Source organism: Chlamydotis macqueenii, chromosome 31 (assembly GCF_036417535.1).
Source record: "Chlamydotis macqueenii isolate bChlMac1 chromosome 31, bChlMac1.mat, whole genome shotgun sequence".
Classification (NCBI taxonomy): Eukaryota; Metazoa; Chordata; class Aves; order Otidiformes; family Otididae; genus Chlamydotis; species Chlamydotis macqueenii.
The window spans coordinates 613,909-629,270 of NC_141586.1; the positions used below are offsets into that span (position 1 = coordinate 613,909).

At 70.8% G+C, this 15,362-nt stretch overlaps 1 protein-coding gene across 1 annotated transcript; it reads right to left on the bottom strand.

The window, feature by feature from the left end:
• Window positions 1-1,966: 1,966 nt before the first annotated feature.
• Window positions 1,967-15,180, bottom strand: PPP1R13L (protein phosphatase 1 regulatory subunit 13 like; the record flags this gene model as incomplete). Its single annotated transcript, XM_086769161.1, has 9 exons — window positions 1,967-2,196; window positions 3,474-3,673; window positions 7,352-7,518; window positions 8,382-8,515; window positions 8,748-8,885; window positions 11,695-12,146; window positions 13,254-13,617; window positions 13,723-13,820; window positions 15,082-15,180. Coding segments are annotated over 9 exons (1,691 nt in total), but the record flags the coding sequence as incomplete, so codon positions are not given.
• Window positions 15,181-15,362: the final 182 nt, after the last annotated feature.

A 15,362-nucleotide genomic window follows, 5' to 3' on the forward strand; every position in this document is an offset into this window, starting at 1 on the left:
AGAAAGCGACGTTATGGAAAAGATACATGCACTGGGAGCTAACGAGAAGGATTCTGCTAACGAAGCTTTTGCCGCTGCCGCAGCAACACCATTCCCCGAGCCTGCTCCGCATGAGGCACCTCGCACCCCGGTAGTCAAACCACCTCTGGCTGCTGTTGAGCGGCAGGAGGTGCCCCTCGCCCCACCACCTTGGGTTAAAATGGCCATGAGTCAATACAACATGATGGACTGGACTGGACTGGACTGGAATGGACTGGAATATTTCCATTATCGTCAATAACAGACGCCGTTAGACAACCGGAAGAACCACGGGGGTAGAACCTTCCCCCTCCCTGGCTGGGTGGAGCGAGCCCGGCCTCAGCGTGGTGGAACCCACGGCCGGTTGGAGTTCGGGACCAGCCTGGCTCCAGTGAAACCAGGAGAAAGGGTTCCTCTCGGGAGAAGGTCACCCCCCTAGTCTGACGCAGGGGGACCCCAACCATGTCACCTCTCCAGTCCCAAGCGGGGACCCCCCCCACCCGTGTCACCCCCCTGTCATGGTTTTGTTAGTGGGGGGGGGGGGCCTAAGGTGGCAGCTTCTGTAGGAAACTGCTAGAAGTCGCTCCCCTTTGTTCAGTGGACTTGGCCGAGCCTAGAGCGGACCCGCTGCTGGCCAAGGCCGAGCCGATTGGTAGCAGAATGTCCCGTGATAACACCTCTCCCATAACGTATTTAAGATAGGGAAAACAGAAGAAAAAAAAAAAAAAAGAGAAGAGATGTGAAGAAGCTGAGCAGGGGCACAGAGGGGGAGGCGCGAGCCTTGTGGGCCCAACTCGGCCCGGCCCGGCCCGGCTGCAAGAAGTGGAGAGGAGATGAGAAGTGAATAAGATGTAAAAAGGATCCTGAGAGGCGTCTGCCAGCCTGTTGTGAGGAACGGCTGCAGACGCCAAGGTCAGTGAAGGAGGAGGGGGAGGAGTAATGCGGCTCCTGGCCAAGATTCCTCTGCAACTCGTGGTGACGACCATGGTGGAGCAGGTTGTCCCCCTGCAGCCCATGGAGGTCCACGGAGGGGCAGAGATCCACCTGCAGCCCGTGGAGGACCCCACGCCAGAGCAGGTGGAGGCCTGAAGGAGGCTGTGGCCCGTGGAGGGCCCGCTGGGACAGCTGCTCTAGAGGGACTGCACCCCGTGGAAGAGATGACCCACGCCGGAGCAGTTTCACGAAGGACTGTGGCCCGTGGGAGGGACCCCACGCTGGAGCAGAGGAGGAATGTGAGGAGTTCTTCCCCCGACGATGATACAGCGGCGTAAAACAACGCGTGATGAACTGACTGCAACCCCCATTCCCTTTTCCCCCCGTGCCGCTCGGGAGGGGAAGGTAGGAGAGATAATGTTAAGCCCGGGAAGAGGGAGGGGTGGAGGGAGGTTATCTTGTTCCCTGTCTCATTCTCCTGCTGTTTGTAGTAATAAATGAATAGTTTTCCCCAAGTCGAGTCTGTTTTGCCCGTGACGGTAACTTTAAGGATTTCTCCCTGTCCTTATCTCAAACCTTGAGCCATTTTTCCTTACATTATCTCCCCCTGTTCTCTCGGAGGGTGGGGGGAGCGAGAGAGAGACTGCGTAGTCTGGTCGCGATCGGGGCTGAGCTGCGACACCCCCCCCAGTCTGACGCCGAGTGTCCCCACTTGTGTCACCCCCCCGTCATTCCCAGGGAGTCCCCACCCGTGTCACCCCCCCGGTCTGACGCAGGGTGACCCCATCTGTGTCACCTCTCCGGTCCCAAGCAGGGTGTCCCCACCCGTGTCACCCCCCCGGTCTGACGCAGGGTGACCCCATCTGTGTCACCTCTCCGGTCCCAAGCAGGGTGTCCCCACGCGTGTCACCCCCCCCCGGTCTGACGCAGGCCCCCCCACCCACGTCACCCTCAGCCCCCACAGCCCCCCCCGCCCCCCCACCACGCGGTGACGCAGAGGACGGGACCACCCGGCGCAGCTGAAGGCTCTTTAGTCCTCAGAGAAGCCACCACCGTGGGCTGGCACCCGCTGGCACCAGCCGAGGGGGGTACACGACACCGCGGGGGGGGACAGGATGGGGGGGGCAGGAAGGGGGACCCAGACGTGAGTGACTGCGGGGGGTGGGGGCCGGTCAGGGCACCCCCCCCTCCCCAGGCCCCCCCACCTCAGCTCTTCTTCCGCTGCGGTCGCACCCTGGGGAAGAGCTGGGGGGGGGCAGGAGGGGGGCGTCAGGGGGAGAGTGCTCCCCCCCAGCCCCCCAGGAGCACAAGGCATGGGGGGGCTGTGGGGCCCATGGGTGCTGTGGGACCCCTCCGGGGCCGTGGGTGCTGTGAGTGTCTCCCCTGGGGCTGTGGGGTGGTGGTCATGGGCGCTGTGGGACCCCCCTGGGGTGGTGGGTCCTCCCCTTAGGGCCCATGGGTGCTGTGGGTGCCCCCTCGGGGCTGTGGCGTGCTGTGGGACCCCCCCGGGGCCATGGGTGCTGTGGAACCCCCCCGGGGCCATGGGTGCTTTGGGAACCTCCTGGGGCTGTGGGGTGCCCATGGGTGCTGTGGGTCCCCCCTGGGGCCATGGGTGCTGTGGGACCCCCCCTGGGGCTGTGGGGTGCCCATGGGTGCTGTGGGACCCCCCCGGGGCCATGGGTGCTGTGGGACCCCCCCGGGGCTGTGGGGTGCCCATGGGTGCTGTGGGACCCCCCTGGGGCCATGGGTGCTGTGGGACCCCCCCGGGGCTGTGGGGTGCCCATGGGTGCTGTGGGTCCCCCCTGGGGCCATGGGTGCTGTGGGACCCCCCCGGGGCTGTGGGGTGCCCATGGGTGCTGTGGGACCCCCCCTGGGGCTGTGGGGTGCCCATGGGTGCTGTGGGTCCCCCCTGGGGCCATGGGTGCTGTGGGACCCCCCCGGGGCTGTGGGGTGCCCATGGGTGCTGTGGGACCCCCCTGGGGCCATGGGTACTGTGGGACCCCCCCCGGGGCTGTGGGGTGCCCATGGGTGCTGTGGGACCCCCCCGGGGCCATGGGTGCTGTGGGACCCCCCCGGGGCTGTGGGGTGCCCATGGGTGCTGTGGGTCCCCCCTGGGGCCATGGGTGCTGTGGGACCCCCCCGGGGCTGTGGGGTGCCCATGGGTGCTGTGGGACCCCCCCTGGCATCATGGGTGCTGTGGGACCTCCCCCGGGGCTGTGGGGTGCCCATGGGTGCTGTGGGACCCCCCCGGGGCTGTGGGGTGCCCATGGGTGCTGTGGGACCCCCCCTGGGGCTGTGGGGTGCCCATGGGTGCTGTGGGTCCCCCCTGGGGCCATGGGTACTGTGGGACCCCCCCCCTGGGGCTGTGGGGTGCCCATGGGTGCTGTGGGACCCCCCCGGGGCTGTGGGGTGCCCATGGGTGCTGTGGGTGTCCCCCCTGGGGCTGTAAGGTGGCGGCTGCGGGACGCTCCCCCCACCCCAAAGTAGCGCGGGGTGTGTACTGGGGCAGCCCCCCCGCTCACCCCGAAGTAGTTTCGGGGGACGTAGCCCTCGTGGCCGTAGAGGGACCCCCACCACCACTCGAGCTCCTCGGGGGGCTGGCGGCGCAGGACGGTGACGGGCTCGCCCTCGCGGAACGACAGCTCGTCCCCGAACTCGGCGCTGTAGTCCCACAGCGCGTACACCACCCCGCTGTTCAGCACCCCCATGCCCTGCTCCACCTCTGCGGGGACGGGGGGGTCAGCGCCCCGCACCCCCCAGCGCCCCAACCCCCCCCCAGCCGCCTCCCGGGGCCCCGCACCCCGCCCAGCGCCCCGCACCCCCCAGCGCCCCGCACCCCCCAGCGCCCCAAACCCCCCCCCAGCCACCTCCCGCTGCCCTGCACCCCGCCCAGCGCCCCGCACCCCCCAGCGCCCCAAACCCCCCCCAGCCGCCTCCCGCTGCCCTGCACCCCGCCCAGCGCCCCGCACCCCCCAGCGCCCCGCACCCCCCAGCGCCCCAACCCCCCCCCAGCCGCCTCCCGCTGCCCTGCACCCCGCCCAGCGCCCCGCACCCCCCAGCGCCCCGCACCCCCCAGCGCCCCAAACCCCCCCCCAGCCGCCTCCCGCTGCCCTGCACCCCGCCCAGCGCCCCGCACCCCCCAGCGCCCCGCACCCCCCAGCGCCCCGCACCCCCGCCCCAGCCACCTCCCGGGGCCCCGCACCCCCCTCCAGCCGCCTCCCGCTGCCCCGGACCCCCCCAGCGCCCCGGAGCCCCCCCTGCCCGGACCCACACCCATCCTGCCATCCCCTCCCAGTACCTGCGGCCCTCCCAGTGCCCCTTCCCAGTATCCGTATCCCCCTCAGCACCGCCTCTCAGTGCCCATTCCCAGTACCTATGCACCCCCAATAGCCCCTCCCAGTATCCATGCCACCCCAGTTCATCCTCCCAGTACCTGCGTACCCACTCCCAGTATCCATTCCGCCCCATTATCCCCTCCCAGTGCCTGTACACCCGCGATGCCCCTCTCCCAGTACCCCTATAACCCCCAGTACCCATACCCCGCTAGTACCCCCCTCCCAGTACCCATATCCCACTTCCCAGTACCCACACACCTCCAGTACCCCCTCTCCTAGTACCCATATACCCCCTCCCAGTACCCATACCCCCCAGTACCCCCTCTCCCAGTACCCATATACCCCCTCCCAGTACCCATACCTGCCCAGTACCTCCCAGTACCCATATACCCCCTCCCAGTACCCATACCTGCCCAGTACCTCCCAGTACCCATATACCGCCTCCCAGTACCCATACCTGCCCAGTACCTCCCAGTACCCATATACCGCCAGTAGCCCCCCTCCCACTACCCATATCTCTCTTCCCAGTACGCACACACCTCCAGTACGCCCTCTCCCAGTACCCATATCCCCCTTCCCAGTACCCATATCCCCCAGTACCCCCCCAGTACCAATATACCCCCAGTACGCCCCCTCCCAGTACCCATATCCCCCCTCACAATACCCATAGCCCCCAGTACCCCCTCTCCCAGTACTCATATCCCCCCTCCCAGTCCCCATACCTGCCCAGTATCTCCCCTCCCAGTACCCATATTTCTCTTCCCAGTACCCACACACCTCCAGTACCCCCTCTCCCAGTACGCATATCCCCCTTCCCAGTACCCATACCCCCCAGTAAACCCCCAGTACCCCCATACCCCCCAGGACCCCCCCAGTACCCACACACCTCCAGCATGCCCTCTCCCAGTACCCATATCCCCACTCCCAGTACCCATACCCCCCAGTATGCCCTCTCCCAGTACCCATATCCCCCCTCCCAGTACCCATACCCCCCAGTATCCCCTCTCTCAGTACCCATATCCCCCCTCCCAGTACCCATACCCCCCAGTATCCCCTCTCCCAGTACCCATATCCCCCCTCCCAGTACCCATACCCCCCAGTATGCCCTCTCCCAGTACCCATATCCCCACTCCCAGTACCCATACCCCCCAGTATCCCCTCTCCCAGTACCCATATCCCCCCTCCCAGTACCCATACCCCCCAGTACCCCCCCTCCCAGTACCCATACCCCCCAGTACCCCCTCTCCCAGTACCCATATCCCCCCTCCCAGTCCCCATACCTGCCCAGTACCCCCTCTCCCAGTACCCATATCCCCCCTCCCAGTACCCATACCTGCCCGGTACCCCCCTCTCCCAGTACGCATATCCCCCTTCCCAGTACCCATACCCCCCAGTAAACCCCCAGTACCCCCATACCCCCCAGGACCCCCCCAGTACCCACACACCTCCAGCATGCCCTCTCCCAGTACCCATATCCCCACTCCCAGTACCCATACCCCCCAGTATCCCCTCTCTCAGTACCCATATCCCCCCTCCCAGTACCCATACCCCCCAGTATCCCCTCTCCCAGTACCCATATCCCCCCTCCCAGTACCCATACCCCCCAGTATGCCCTCTCCCAGTACCCATATCCCCACTCCCAGTACCCATACCCCCCAGTATCCCCTCTCCCAGTACCCATATCCCCCCTCCCAGTACCCATACCCCCCAGTACCCCCCCTCCCAGTACCCATACCCCCCAGTACCCCCTCTCCCAGTACCCATATCCCCCCTCCCAGTCCCCATACCTGCCCAGTACCCCCTCTCCCAGTACCCATATCCCCCCTCCCAGTACCCATACCTGCCCGGTACCCCCCTCTCCCAGTACCCATATCCCCCCTCCCAGTACCCATACCCCCCAGTATCCCCTCTCCCAGTACCCATATCCCCCCTCCCAGTACCCATACCCCCCAGTATCCCCTCTCCCAGTACCCATATCCCCCCTCCCAGTACCCATACCGCCCAGTACCCCCCCCTCCCAGTACCCATACCCCCCAGTACCCCCTCTCCCAGTAGCCATATCCCCCCTCCCAGTACCCATACCCCCCAGTACCCCCTCTCCCAGTACCCATATCCCTCTTCCCAGTCCCCATACCTGCCCGGTACCCCCTCTCCCAGTACCCATATCCCCCCTCCCAGTACCCATACCTGCCCGGTACCCCCTCTCCCAGTACCCATATCCCCCCTCCCAGTACCCATACCCCCCAGTATCCCCTCTCCCAGTACCCATATCCCCCCTCCCAGTACCCATACCCCCCAGTATCCCCTCTCCCAGTACCCATATCCCCCCTCCCAGTACCCATACCGCCCAGTACCCCCCCTCCCAGTACCCATACCCCCCAGTACCCATACCCCCCAGTACCCCCCCTCCCAGTCCCCATACCCCCCAGTACCCCCCCTCCCAGTACCCATATCCCTCTTCCCAGTCCCCATACCTGCCCGGTACCCCCTCTCCCAGTACCCATAGCCCCCCTCCCAGTACCCATACCCCCCAGTATCCCCTCTCCCAGTACCCATATCCCCCCTCCCAGTACCCATACCCCCCAGTACCCCCCCTCCCAGTACCCATATCCCCCCTCCCAGTACCCATACCCCCCAGTACCCCCCCTCCCAGTAGCCATACCCCCCAGTACCCCCTCTCCCAGTACCCATATCCCTCTTCCCAGTCCCCATACCTGCCCGGTACCCCCTCTCCCAGTACCCATAGCCCCCCTCCCAGTACCCATACCCCCCAGTATCCCCTCTCCCAGTACCCATATCCCCCCTCCCAGTACCCATACCCCCCAGTATCCCCTCTCCCAGTCCCCATACCCCCCAGTACCCCCCCTCCCAGTACCCATATCCCTCTTCCCAGTCCCCATACCTGCCCAGTACCCCCCCTCCCAGTACCCATACCCCCCAGTACCCCCTCTCCCAGTACCCCTACCCCCCCAGTAACCATACCTACCCCCCGGCTCCCCCCCAGCCGCGCCCCCCCCGGGCTCCCAGCGCTCCCAGCGCTCCCAGTGCTCCCAGTGGCGCGGTACCGGTGAGGTAGCTGGCGCAGTCGGCGTAGCCCTCGCGGTACGGGTCGCACTTCTCCACGGCCAGGCTGCCGTCGCTGGCGGTGCTGGCGAAGATGGCGGCGCCGTGGCGCACGAGGGCCACGCACACGCGCGTGTCGTTGCACGAGGCCGCGCAGTGCAGCGGCGTCCTGGCACGGGGGGGGGCGGGGGGGAGGATTTGGGGTGGGGTCCCCATGTCCCCACGTGTCCCCGTCCCAGCAGCCGTGGCTGGGGGTCCCCGTGCCCCCCTGTGTCCCCGTCCCCGTCGTCCCCGTGCCCCCACGCGTCCCCCGTGTCCCCCCGTGTCCCCTTGTGTCCCCGTCCCCGTCGTCCCAGTGCCCCCCCGTGTGCCCCCGTGTCACCGTCCCACCAGCCGTGGCTGTGTCCCCCCGTGTCCCCCCGTGTCCCCGTGTCCCCGTCCCCCCATCCCACCAGCCGTGGCTGTGTCCCCCCGTGTCCCCGTGTCCCTGTCCCCGTCCCACCAGCCGTGGCTGTGTCCCCCCGTGTCCCCCCGTGTCCCCGTGTCCCTGTCCCCGTCCCACCAGCCGTGGCTGTGTCCCCCTGTGTCCCCCCGTGTCCCCGTGTCCCCGTGTCCCCGTGTCCCCGTCCCACCAGCCGTGGCTGTGTCCCCCCGTGTCCCCGTGTCCCCGTCCCCGTCCCACCAGCCGCGGCTGTGTCCCCCTGTGTCCCCCCGTGTCCCCGTGTCCCCGTGTCCCCGTCCCACCAGCCGCGGCTGTGTCCCCCCGTGTCCCCCCGTGTCCCCGTGTCCCCGTCCCACCAGCCGTGGCTGTGTCCCCCCGTGTCCCCCCGTGTCCCCGTGTCCCCGTCCCCGTCCCACCAGCCGTGGCTGTGTCCCCCCGTGTCCCCCCGTGTCCCCGTGTCCCCGTCCCCGTCCCACCAGCCGTGGCTGTGTCCCCCCGTGTCCCCGTGTCCCCGTCCCAGCAGCTGCGGCTGTGTCCCCCTGTGTCCCCCCGTGTCCCCCCGTGTCCCCGTGTCCCCGTCCCCGTCCCACCAGCCGTGGCTGTCCGGGGAGTTGACGTTGGCGCCGCTGGCGATGAGGAAGTCCACGATGGCGTAGTTGGCGCCGCAGATGGCGTTGTGCAGCGCCGTGATGCCCTCGTCGTTGGGCTGGCTGGGGTCATTCAGCTGGGGGGGGGACACACACGCGCCCGTCCCCGCGCTGCCACCCCCTGCCAACCCCCCCGCCACCCCCAGCGCCCCGCCACCCCGTCCCGCGCCCTCCCGTCCCCACTGCCCCTCACCCCTTGTCCCTGCCCCCCCGGCCCGCCGCCCCCTTGCCACCCCAACCCTTGTCCCCACGGCCGCGTCCCCGCTGTCCCCTCGTCACCCCACCCCTGTCCCCTCCCCCGTGCCCCACCTCGGCCACCGCCTGCTGCACCACGTCCAGCTCCCCGGTCAGCGCCGCGTCCAGCAGCAGCACCAGGGGGTTGAGGCGCACGCGGGCCCCGGGGCGCCTGCGAGGGGACGAGGGGTCGCGCAGCGCCGAGCGTCGCTCCTGTGGCAGCCGGAGACGGGTCACGGGGACCTCGGGGACACCGCCAGGCGCCCTGCGCCCTGCGGCATCCCGGGGACCCCGGGGACACCGCCGAGGGCACCCAGTGCCATGCGGCACCCGAGGGACCTTGGGGACACCGCTGAGGGCACCCAGTGCCATGTGGCACCTGAGGGACCTTGGGGACACCGCCGAGGGCACCCAGTGCCATGTGGCACCCGAGGGACCTTGGGGACACCGCCGAGGGCACCCAGTGCCATGTGGCACCCGAGGGACCTTGGGGACACTGCCGAGGGCACCCAGTGCCATGCGGCACCCGAGGGACCTTGGGGACACTTCCCGGGGCACCCAGTGCCATGCGGCACCCGAGGACCTTGGGGACACCGCCGAGGGCACCCAGTGCCATGTGGCACCCGAGGGACCTTGGGGACACCGCTGACGGCACCCAGTGCCATGCGGCACCCGAGGGTCCTTGGGGACACCACCGAGGGCACCCAGTGCCATGTGGCACCCGAGGGACCTTGGGGACACCGCCGAGGGCACCCAGTGCCATGTGGCACCCGAGGGACCTTGGGGACACCGCCGAGGGCACCCAGTGCCATGTGGCACCCGAGGGACCTTGGGGACACCGCTGACGGCACCCAGTGCCATGCGGCACCCGAGGGTCCTTGGGGACACCACCGAGGGCACCCAGTGCCATGTGGCACCCGAGGGACCTTGGGGACACCGCTGACGGCACCCAGTGCCATGCGGCACCCAAGGGACCTTGGGGACACCGACGAGGGCTCCCAGTGCCATGTGGCACCCAAAGGACCTTGGGGACACTGCTGAAGGCACCCAGTGCCATGCGGCACCCAAGGGTCCTTGGGGACACCGCTGAGGGCACCCAGTGCCATGTGGCACCCGAGGGACCTTGGGGACACCGCTGAGGGCACCCAGTGCCATGTGGCACCCGAGGGACCCCGGGGACACCGCCGAGGGCACCCAGTGCCATGCGGCACCCGAGGGACCTTGGGGACACCGCCGAGGGCACCCAGTGCCATGCGGCACCCGAGGGTCCTTGGGGACATTTCCCGGGGCACCCAGTGCCATGCGGCACCTGAGGGACCTTGGGGACACCGCTGAGGGCACCCAGTGCCATGCGGCACCCGAGGGACCTTGGGGACACCGCCGAGGGCACCCAGTGCCATGCGGCACCCGAGGGACCTTGGGGACACCGCCGAGGGCACCCAGTGCCATGCGGCACCCAAGGGTCCTTGGGGACACTTCCCGGGGCACCCAGTGCCATGTGGCACCTGAGGGACCTTGGGGACACCGCTGAGGGCACCCAGTGCCATGCGGCACCCGAGGGACCTTGGGGACACTTCCCGGGGCACCCAGTGCCATGCGGCACCCGAGGGACCCCGGGGACACCGCCGAGGGCACCCAGTGCCACGCGGCACCCGAGGGACCTTGGGGACACCGCCGAGGGCACCCAGTGCCATGCGGCACCCGAGGGACCTTGGGGACACCACCGAGGGCACCCAGTGCCATGTGGCACCCGAGGGACCTTGGGGACACCGCCGATGGCACCCAGTGCCATGTGGCACCCGAGGGACCTTGGGGACACCGCCGAGGGCACCCAGTGCCATGCGGCACCCGAGGGACCTTGGGGACACCGCCGAGGGCACCCAGTGCCATGCGGCACCCGAGGGACCTTGGGGACACCGCCGAGGGCACCCAGTGCCACGCGGCACCCGAGGGACCTTGGGGACACCGCCGAGGGCACCCAGTGCCATGCGGCACCCGAGGGACCTTGGGGACACCGCTGAGGGCACCCAGTGCCATGCGGCACCCGAGGGACCTTGGGGACACCGCCGAGGGCACCTCGGGAACCTTGGGGACAGCTCCCGGGACACCGCTTGGCATGGCATCGCACGCATGGGGACGGCAGGAGCACCCGCGGGGTGCCACCGCCCGCCATCTCTGGGCACCCCGGGGGACGTCTCGGGGACGCCCCGGGGGACGCTGAGGGACACGGGGTACTGCGTGGCACCCCGCTGGCTCCAAGGGCCACCAGGCTGGGCGCAGCGCCTCTGGGGACACCGGGGGGACACCAACCGCCGCCCGGCACCCCGCGGGGACACCAAGGGACATCAGGGACACCGGGGGGACACCAAGGGATGTGGGGGAGCGTGGGGGGACACCAAGGGACGTCAGAGACACCGGGGGACACCAAGGGACGTCAGGGACTGTGGGGGGACACCAAGGGACATCGGAGACACCGGGGGGACACCAAGGGACGTCGGGGACACCGGGGGGGACACCAAGGGACATCGGAGACACCGGGGGGACACCAAGAGACGTCAGGGACACCAGAGGGACACCGAGGGACGTCGGGGACCACAGGGGGACACCGAGGGACGTCAGGGACACCGGGGGGACACCAAGGGACATTGGGGACTGTGGGGGTACAGCGAGGGATGTCGGGGACCGTTGGGGGACACCAAGGGACGTCGGGGACCCCGGGGGGACACCAAGGGACATTGGGGACCCCAGGGGGACACCAAGGGACATCGGGGACACTGGGGGGACACCAAGGGACGTCAGGGACCCCAGAGGGACACCAAGGGACATCAGGGACTGTGGGGGGACACCAAGAGATGTTGGGGACACCGGGGGGACAGCAAGAGACGTCAGGGACCCCAGAGGGACACCAAGGGATGTCGGGGAGCACAGGGGGACACCAAGGGACATCGGGGACACCGGGGGGACACCAAGGGACGTCGGGGACCCCAGGGGGACACCGAGGGACGTCGGGGGGCGCGCTTACCGGGGCGGGCGCGGGGCTGCTGGGAGACGGCGGCGGGGGGCTGTGGCAGGACGGCCGCGCCTCGGGGGCCAGCGGGGCCGGGGGCGGCGGTTCGGGGGACGCGCCCGCGTCCCCGGGGGCCGGGGGCTCGTCGCGGCGCGGCGGGCGGTGCAGGAGCCGGGTGATGAGCTGCTGGTACTGGCGGGTGCGGGTGGGCGGCAGGGCGGGCCCCGGGCTCTGCTCCATGGAACCGCGGCGCTTGAGGGGCCGCGGCATCTCGGCCAGCACCCGCGCCACCTCCTCGAACTCGGGGACGCGCTGGGCCTCGGGGGGCAGCAGGGGCTGCAGCCGCGTGGGGCTGAGCGGGCGCTGCAGCCCCTCGGCCTCCGCGCCCTGCAGCAGCCGCTCCAGCTCCGGCTCGGCCTCCGGCGCGGGGGGCTCGGGGGGCTCGGGGGGCGCGGGCTGCCCGGAGCCTGCCGAGGGAACCGGGGTCAGGGGGCAGCAGCACCCCGGCGCCACGAACCACCGCTGAGGGTGGGTCGGACCCCCACGGAGCCCCCACCCCGGGGGGTCAGCCCCCCCCCCACCCCATGGACCCCTCATGCCGCCTGGGTCAGCACACCAGACCCCCACAGAGCCCCCACCCCGCGTGGGTCAGCCCCCCCCGACCCCACAGAGCCCCCACCCCGGGTGGGTCAGCCCCCCCAAACCACAGACCCCCCACCCTGGGTGGGTCAGCCCCCCCCCATCCCGGGTGGGTCAGCCCCCCCCCACCCCACGGACCCCCCATCCCGGGTGGGTCAGCCCCCCCCACCACAGGGACCCCCCATCCCGGGTGGGTCAGCCCCCCCCCACCCCACGGACCCCCCACCCCGGGTGGGTCAGCCCCCCCCCTCACCCCAGGGACCCCCCATCCCGGGTGGGTCAGCCCCCCCCCACCCCACGGACCCCCCATCCCGGGTGGGTCAGCCCCCCCAAACCACAGACCCCCCCATCCCGGGTGGGTCAGCCCCCCCCACCCCACGGACCCCCCATCCCGGGTGGGTCAGCCCCCCCAAACCACAGACCCCCCCATCCCAGGTGGGTCAGCCCCCCCCCACCCCACGGACCCCCCATCCCGGGTGGGTCAGCCCCCCCCCACCCCAGGGACCCCCCACCCCGGGTGGGTCAGCCCCCCCCTCACCCCAGGGACCCCCCATCCCGGGTGGGTCAGCCCCCCCAAACCTCAGACCCCCCATCCCGGGTGGGTCAGCCCCCCCAAACCTCAGACCCCCGACCCCGGGTGGGTCAGCCCCCCCCACCCCACGGACCCCCCACCCCGGGTGGGTCAGCCCCCCCAAACCTCAGACCCCCCATCCCGGGTGGGTCAGCCCCCCCCACCCCACGGACCCCCCATCCCGGGTGGGTCAGCCCCCCCAAACCACAGACCCCCCATCCCGGGTGGGTCAGCCCCCCCCCCACCCCATGGACCCCCCATCCCGGGTGGGTCAGCCCCCCCCCACCACAGGGACCCCCCATCCCGGGTGGGTCAGCGCCCCCGACCCCCACGGACCCCCCCGCACCCCAGGGACCCCCCTCACCTTCAGCGGCGGGCAGCGTCGGGGGGGCCGGGGGCAGCGCGGGGAGCTGGGGCTGCTTTTGGGGTGCACGGGGGCCGGGGGGGGCGGTCGGAGGCAGCCCCCGGGGGCCGCCAGCCCCCTGCTCCCAAAACGCGTTTTGCAGTTTGAAAATCATGGAGAGGGGCAGGGGTTTGTGGCGGCGGGGGCGCCCGCCCGGGGGGGGCACGGGGATGCGGGACACGGGCTGCTGGGCGAGGTGCCAGGCGCGGGGGGGGGCGCCGGGTGCGGGGCGTCGAAACCCCCCCTCCGCCCGCCGCTCGCCCGCCAGCGGGGACACCTTGTAGTTTCGGGGCAGCGTGGCGCTGTGCCCCCCGAAAACGCCGTCCTGGAGGGGTGGGGGGGGGGGACAGAGAAACGCGGCGTCAGGCGCGGAGGGGGGGGCGCTGAGCCCCTTCCCCCCCCCCCCCCACCCCGCGGCCCCAAAACTGACCCTGCTCTGCGCGCCCGTCCCGTCCAGGCTGGACTCCCTCCAGGGTGCCGGGGGGGGGCCCGGCGACGCCCGCAGCGCCGGCTGCCCCTCGCCACTGCCTGCGAGAGGAGGGGGGGGACGCGGGGGGGGTCAGGGGGGCGCGGGCCCCCCCCGCCGGTGCTTTTGGTGCCCGGCGCCCTGCACCCGGCCCGGCACCCAGGATCCTGCGCCCGCAGCAACCCGAGACCCCCCCCCCAGCAGCCCCAGACCCCCCCACACACCTCAGACCCCCCCAGCAGCCAGAGACCCCCCCTCACACGCCCCAAACCCCCCCAGCAGCCAGAGACCCCCCCCCACACGTCCCAGACCCCCCCAGCACCCAAAGACCCCCCCTCACATGCCCCAGACCCCCCAGCACCCAAAGACCCCCCCAGCAGCCCCAGACCCCCCCTCCCACACCCCAGACCCCCCCAGCAGCCCCAGAGACCCCCTCAAACGCCCCAGAGCCCCCAGCACCCAAAGACCCCCCCCCACACCCCAGACCCCCCCTCACGCACCCCAGACCCCCCCCCACACACACGCCAGACCCCCCAGCAGCCCCAGAGACCCCCCCTCACATGCCCCAGAGCCCCCCCAGCACCCAAAGACCCCCCAGCAGCCCCAGACCCCCCCTCCCACACCCCAGCCCCCCCCAGCAGCCCCAGAGACCCCCTCAAACGCCCCAGAGCCCCCAGCACCCAAAGACCCCCCCACACACCCCAGACCCCCCCTCACGCACCCCAGACCCCCCCCACACACCAGACCCCCCAGCACCCAAAGACCCCCCCACACACACCCCAGACCCAGACCCCCCAGCACCCAAAGACCCCCCCACACGTCCCAGACCCCCCCAGCACCCAAAGACCCCCCCTCACATGCCCCAGACCCCCCAGCACCCAAAGACCCCCCCAGCAGCCCCAGACCCCCCCTCCCACACCCCAGAGCCCCCAGCACCCAAAGACCCCCCCCCACACCCCAGACCCCCCCTCACGCACCCCAGACCCCCCCCACACACCAGACCCCCCCTCACGCACCCCAGACCCCCCACACACACGCCAGACCCCCCAGCAGCCCCAGAGACCCCCCCTCACATGCCCCAGACCCCCCCCAGCACCCAAAGACCCCCCCAGCAGCCCCAGACCCCCCCTCCCACACCCCAGACCCCCAGCACCCAAAGACCCCCCCACACACCCCAGACCCCCCCTCACGCACCCCAGCCCCCCCCTCACGCGCCCCAGCCCCCCCCAGCAGCCCTCGCCACCCCCCCAACGCCCTGCCCCCCCCCGGCACAGCACCCAAACCACGCGCCCCAGCCCCCCCCCGCAGCCCCCCCCCGCTCACGCTCGTAGCCCCCCGCGCCGGGGGGTCTCTTCTCGTAGCCCAGGTCCAGGTCGGACTCGTTCCAGCCCCGGGGCGGGGGCCGCCTGAGCAGGAGGTCGTCTGGGGGGGGGACAGCGGGGACAGGGGCTGAGGGGACCCCCCCCCCCCAGCACGGCCCACACACCGTCCCGCGTGGGGGCGGCCCCCACCCTCAAACTGGGGTGCGGGGAGTGCAGGGGGGCACCCCAGGGTGGGGCTGGGGCACCCGGTGACAAGGATGCGCTGCGGTGGCTCGGGGACGA